Source organism: Penicillium subrubescens (assembly GCF_028828155.1).
Source record: "Penicillium subrubescens strain IBT 31985 chromosome Unknown utg000011l_segment0_segment0, whole genome shotgun sequence".
Classification (NCBI taxonomy): Eukaryota; Fungi; Ascomycota; class Eurotiomycetes; order Eurotiales; family Aspergillaceae; genus Penicillium; species Penicillium subrubescens.
This window is the reverse complement of record NW_026643161.1, coordinates 2,277,856-2,284,680: the sequence shown is the minus strand read 5'-3', so window position 1 is coordinate 2,284,680 and position 6,825 is coordinate 2,277,856. Positions and strand designations below refer to the sequence as shown.

At 46.8% G+C, this 6,825-nt stretch overlaps 1 protein-coding gene across 1 annotated transcript; it reads left to right on the top strand.

The window, feature by feature from the left end:
* Nucleotides 1-3,971: 3,971 nt before the first annotated feature.
* N7473_013109 (SDR family NAD(P)-dependent oxidoreductase) lies at nt 3,972-4,886 on the top strand (the record flags this gene model as incomplete). The annotated part of the gene is made up of 2 exons (XM_057159048.1): nt 3,972-3,982; nt 4,037-4,886. 2 exons carry the CDS (start codon nt 3,972-3,974, stop codon nt 4,884-4,886), a joined length of 861 nt encoding a protein of 286 aa, XP_057003002.1.
* Between the last annotated feature and the right edge of the window lie 1,939 nt (nt 4,887-6,825).

Here is a 6,825-nt window from a genome sequence, read left to right as displayed (position 1 = left end):
TCTGCTATCTGCTTCCGCTAGTAGACAGCGGGGCTGATCGATATTAGTCGATAAATTGATTGACTAGCTCTGTTAAAGTAGGCTGCTTTATCCCCTGAAGGATAGTATTATACTAGAACGTGTAGAAGCTTTGATCGTAAGGTTGAATAGCCTCTAGGAAGTTATAAATTGGTGATAAGGGATCTTGGAACTAGGCAATGTTAGCCTGTTCGCTGTCGGCTTGGCAAATCACCTATTTCTAGCACTATGTGGCTAGGTTAGAAGGCTTGGTAGGCGGCGTTTGGTGCTTCAATATATCCTAATCGCGTAGGATTTGGCGGTTCTTCGATTGGCTTGATAGAGCGAACGTAGCACGTAGCTTTATAATAGCTTCGCGTAGGGATAGGCCGTTGACGATTTGCCTTCCCTCAGGCGTAAGTAATAAGCGAATACCTTGCTTTAGCAATTTAATTGCGCGTATATAGCGAAGGTAGTCTAATTTCGACGATTCGTACTCGCTTAGCAGAATCTTGTAGATTGATAGCTAATCAGGTGTGAGATCAATCAGGCGCGTAGGTGAGGGTTCGTCGGAGGTGAACGTATTCGATAGTCGTTTAACCACATCAGATATCTGTGGCTTTATCGGCTCCTGCGGAGGTGTAGCAGGCTGTTTATTAGGATTAGTGTATTTCTACACACTATTCGATAGTGTATAGTCTTACACCGTAGTATACCAAGGGATCCAGTGCGCGTGGCACTTCAAAGGGTAGTTAAGCCAGGTGGCTTGAATATTAGTCGAATCCATCACTTATGAAGCGAAAGTAATAGACAGGTGAGACGAAAGTAAGAGGTAGATAATGTGAAAGGCTGAAGCAAGACTTAGATTCAATCTAACTAGGCCAACATGCTGTTTACAAAAAGCTTGGAGAAGAGAAGGAGTGGATCAAGCGGAACAACAATAGAAGTAAGCAGACAGGGCGGTGGCAGAACGGAACGTGCGGGGAAGGCTATGTGGCAGGGCCACATAGTAAGAAGCGGGTCTAACCCGTGACATTACCCCCCTCCTAGGTCAGAAGGGTGATCTGAGTCGTAACCGTCTGAATTCCAAAACGGCGACGAATCGGGGTCGTTTCGGGACTGGTCCGTTGCTGAATCTAAACTGAGGGATTTAGACCGTTTATTCGCGGCAAGTCGAAAAGGACACGCAGATATCCAGTGACTACATGCACCGCAGTAGTAGCAAAGCCCGTGCTTCGCGCGCTCGGCGATATTAGCGGGGTTATTAAAGCCTAGTGGGAGTGGCGGTTTTGATAGGCGCACGCGGTTTGATTTCACTCGAACTGGTGATGATTGGGCGGCGTTTATACGAACTGGGTCAAGGTCCATTAGGTCTAGCTGGCTTTGGCGAGTCTGAGTCTGGCGAGTTTGGTTCTGGCTAGTCTGGTTCTGGCTAGTCTGGTTCTGGCGTTGGGTGACCGGGCGCTGCTGGCGGCGGTCATGACGTTGGAGTAGTTCTATATAATCATCGTATTCGAGATCGAATAGAGTGTCATACGACTGCTCAAGAATCTGGCGTAACGCGGGGCGTAGTCCGCGGTGTAGCGTAATCGTACGAAGTAGATCCTGCTGGTGAACCTTAGCTTCGTGCGATAGACGTTCGAATCGGGCGAGGTAGGCAACTAGGCTTTCGTCGTCTTTCTGGCGGATATTGGCGAATCGGAGAACTGCATCTTGTTTCTCACGAGGATTATGACAAAGACGTTCGAAATACTGGAAGACTGCTTCGGGTGTCGGGTTGGTTTCGCGAAGATGTAAGACTGAGGCTTGCTGGGGTGGCTCAAGGCGATCGTATACGTAGTCGAATGCTTGTTGACCGGCTAAGCCGTCCGACCGTAGCTTTGCTTGAACAGCTGGAAGCCACGTCTTTAGACTAAATGGTCGGCCGTCGAATCTAGGCGGGTCTGGTAGTCTGAAATGCGAGCGAGTAGGCGCGAGGGTCTCTAGCTGGCGTTGCTGGTCGACGAGTTGTTGCTGGAGTTGCTGAATTAAAGCAAAAAGGGGCTGGTTCTGGTCCATTTCGGCGGGGAATCGGGGGTCTGGCTAGGGGAAAACGAAATTCTGGCTGGCTGGCTAGTACGACTCGATCACGAGAAGGAAGCTTTTTGTATGTGAAAGGCTGAAGCAAGACTTAGATTCAATCTAACTAGGCCAACATGCTGTTTACAAAAAGCTTGGAGAAGAGAAGGAGTGGATCAAGCGGAACAACAATAGAAGTAAGCAGACAGGGCGGTGGCAGAACGGAACGTGCGGGGAAGGCTATGTGGCAGGGCCACATAGTAAGAAGCGGGTCTAACCCGTGACAGTACACTATCGATTCTAAGCAGTAGATTATCGATTTTAACTAGTACGCTATCGGTTCCGGCTACACAGGCACCGCTACAGCTCAATATATACTTTACGGCTCTCTCTAGTACTACAAGCTAGGCTCGAAATACTTATACTAGGCGCTTACTACTAGTAGTTAAGCCTCCGGTTAATAAGGATATTATATTTAATATGACCTACTACCTAAAAGTAGTAGGTTACGATATTCACCTAATTAAGGGTAATCTTCCTTACTCTCTCAATTATATTCCTATCTCTCTAGTTTATATACTAATCACTAGTGTATAGATACCCTTACTACGATATATATATTATCCTCTCAGCAATAGAGCTCCCTATATATCTTCTTATCCGATCTACATCGCCGACTATAAGGTTTACGCAGCGCTGATTACTCCGCGGATATCGAGGATACTCCCTTACTCGCTCAGGACGTATTTGCGACTAGTAAGACTAGGCTATTAACAGCGCGCTAGCTCGAACCTACTAGTTTTACTAGTGATAGTGATCCTACAGTGTTGACTATCTAGCAACTTTGTTAAGTAGCGAGCAAGGAGAAGGGCGTGCCTATCTTCTATATCATTATACAAAGATCACAGCAGGGGGAAGGTAGGCTAACCTACAGGCCGCTATTAATTAAATCTAAAGACGCAGCTATATATATAGAACGCGTAGTAGAGGAACGCCTAGCTAGGGAACGCCTAGCTACTATCATAGATAGCCCAGCTTCTATCGTAGATAGCCCAGCTTCTATCGTGGACGGCCTAGCTTCCATCGTGGACGGCCCAGCTTCCATCGTGGCAGAGCCTACACAGTGCAGGGCTAGCCAGAACGCATCAAAGAAGGGCAGACCTCGCAATTCTCCCCCGCCAGCTACAGTGCAAAGGAACCTGCGTCAGCGACGTCGAAGATAAGGAATACTATGCATTTTTGCTAGTACTATGTCCTAAATCTATGTACTTAAAGAGCAGCAGTAGATAGTTCTAATTGATTGTATTTTTTTGGGTGCATAAGATCTATTTCTAAGACCTTTGTGATAATGCATGAAAATTAGGTAGTGGTGTAGAAGAATTCAGTAGCGATGGGACTTAGCCAAATTTTAATGGAACTTGGCTAAATCAGAATTCTGCCGGTGAAATCTGCATTATAATTATGCATTGGCGAATGGCGTCTATACACCGCCGTAAGTCTGTCGGCGGGGTTCCCTGTTTCTTATTAGCTTCGATTATGGTGCCCCACTAACTACCAAATTTTGCTGTTTACCACTAGTAAATTAAGCTGGTGAGTCGGCGCAGTAATAGTGAAATGGCCCTCCGTAAATGTGTATTTTAAGCTGTCAAAGGAATAAATGACCGTATAGACTAAGAATGTAGCCCATAGAGCATTTTTGGTCTAGCGGTATTTTGCCCTAAATTTGTTGCGATGGAACAACTTTTCAAGATTGGTGAGCTAGGCCGCGCGAGTGCGGCCGCACCTCTTGTGGTCTGTGATTATCTTCACCCCACCTTATAAAACCTAGCAAGCCCTCTATGGAAAAAGGGTTTCTTTCAATTTTCCAGACGAAAAGGACGTAAATCCACTCACCCTGTCTTCTGATTCTCTGAAATATGATTCATCGGTAGGAACCCCGTAATACTATATGATTGAGTCCCGATCTAACTCGCATGGACAGACAAGTCGCTATATACCCCGACCTTAAGGGGAAGGTGGCCTTGGTCATTGGAGCGGGCCAATCTGGAGATGCCATCAGCAGTTACTGGGGCATTGGAGCGGCAATCGCAAAAGTCCTGAGTGAATCGGGTGCCAAAGTCATTGCCTGCAATAGGAGCCTGGAAGCAGCACAACGTACAGCTGCTCGAATCCGCGCAGATGGGGGAATCTGTGAAGCCATCCAAGGAGACGCGACAAGCCAGAAGGATATCAAGCGCGTTGTCGATAGAGTGATGACACATTTCGGCCGAATCGACGTTCTAGTCAACAACGTCGGCCGAACATTGACAGGGGATGCTGGGAGCATGTCAGAAGAAGACTGGGATGCACAAATTTGCCTGAACTTGAAGTCCGTCTTTTTAGGCTGTAACGCCGTGCTGCCTATCATGGAGAAGCAAGGATCTGGCTCTGTGATTAACAACGCATCTGTCGCTGGAATGCGATACCTGGGTAAACCTCAGATTGCGTACGCAACAGCGAAGGCAGCAGTTATTCATTTCTCGCAGACCACTGGTATTATGTATGCTGGTAAGGGGATCAGGGTGAACTCGGTTTCCCCCGGAATGATGTACACGCCGTTGCTGGAGATGCTCGGCAATAGCGAGTCTGCGGCAGAACGGGAAATCTACAAAAAGGTCACTGAGCATAATGTGCCTCAAGGTAGTATGGGAGATGCATTTGATGTTGCCAATTGTGTTGCGTTCCTGGCAAGTAATGCGTCAAGATACATTACGGGTCAGAATTTGGTCATGGATGGTGGGCTGACAGGGTCGACTGGTACTGGGTGGTCTTCTCAGCCACGACCATCCTAGTTGTAGCGGATATTTGGATTGGCATTTTAAACTAGATCTAGATGAATATTGCTTCGGACGCCTGTCGATTAGTGGGCGGTAAATATCACATCTTGTTGTTCCTCGTTCATAGCGCATTACTTCAAGTAGACCTGAACTGGTGGCGGACCCGGACAGCCAATGATTCGTTCTCCGGAGTACTACTGTATTTCAAGGCAGCTTATTTTGTCGTAATCTAATCAAGTCTCAATCAAAAACCACCCCCTTTCCCATTTGATGAGGTTCCATGGAAAAAACACCAATCTACACATTCACTTTTCCCCCTCTCTTGTATTCTCCCCCAAGAGCATTGCGCGGGCATCTCTGCCATCTGTTTTGTGGTAATAAGCACATATTACACCATGCCCTCAGTGCAGGTTTGTGCAAAGATTTCGCCAGCTGTGACAGGATTCCAACATAACAAGGCACAGGGTGACACTCTACGGAGTAGCAAAGTGGCCTTGCTATCAGCGCCATTTACGCATGATTTGTGTCCAAATTTGATGACTCGATCCCTTTGACCTCGAGGGTTTGCAGGGTTTGTCGTCTTCTTTGGCCCTGCATGAAGCAGGCCGGGGTTTTCCTGTCAGGACCAGGCCTTGTTCCTTTCCTTTGTGCTTCAGGGCCTTATAGACCCTGTTCTGTTCCCTTCTGCTTCTTCTTCTTCTTCCTTTTTCCTAGTCGTCTTCGTCTTCATGCTCTAGATAGACCAATTTGACTCAGTCTCCCTCTCTCTCTCTCTTCGCTTCCTGTGCCAGCAGTGCCGTGGGCGCTGTCAGGTTATGCAGCCCTTTTTGATTCTTCTTCTGATTTAATCAACCTGTTACCATGGCACAACGCCAGGATCCTGTGTTCGCTAAGTCTGTAGCGGCACAAGTCGACTACAGTGACTACGTTTCTACCAATGCAGCTTCGCAAGGTAATCTAAACCAGGCAACTGATGCCCCTGATGAATATCAACTCAATCCTCTTGATGATTTGGAAAATGTCAACGACTTTGACACTTGGCTTGATGATGTCTATCGCGTTCTTCGTCAAAAGGGCCTTTGGCGTTTTATTGACTCTTCAATTCCTCGACCTCCAAGAGACTCCCCACTTGCTGACCGCTGGGTGAAGATCTCACGAGATGTGCAAATTTGGATGTATCAATCCGTTGCAAAGGATATCAACCGAATGGTAACATCTCGCAATTTTCGGATTGAATTCGCTGACGAATACATTGAAAACCTCAAAAATGTGTTGAACGTCACCGGCTACAATGCAATGAACAAGGATTGTGTGACTTGGTGGTCTCTTCGCAGATCCCAGTACACTTCAGCCGTTGACTACGTCAATTCCTTTAGAGATACCGTCACCAAAATCTCAAAGAGAGTTGAAATCAATCCAATTCTCCTGCGTCAAGTTCTGTTACATGAAATTCGTGATGACAATCCAACAATGGTTGCTTCGAAGCACTCTTCTTTCGATGAAAAATATGCGAAAGCGACAGACTTCAACATCAGTGAGTTCTACAAGCTTTGCACAGACCTCACAACCGAATTGGAAACGTTTCAATCTATCCAGTCAGTTGCACTTGCGTCAAGGGCCAATCCAAATTCCAATCCAGGTGGTTCCAATTCAGAATTTTGGCCTTTGAAGAATAAACCTCCTGGTGGTGTTGGAGCTGCCAGCAAATGGGTTAAGGACTGGATTGAAGGCCTAAACCAAGTTACCCCCCAAGGTTGCTGTTCGTTTTGTGGTAAGCATGGCCACCCAGCAAAGGATTGTATGCACTTGGTGTATGAAAAGCGTCCACCTACATGGAAACCTACAAGAGGCCTTTGGATCAATTTCCCATGGAGGAATAGAAACAATTTGGATGGCCAAAAACCCCAAGGTTGGAACTATGATAACCGAATCCGAAAGGATGGCACTACTCCAC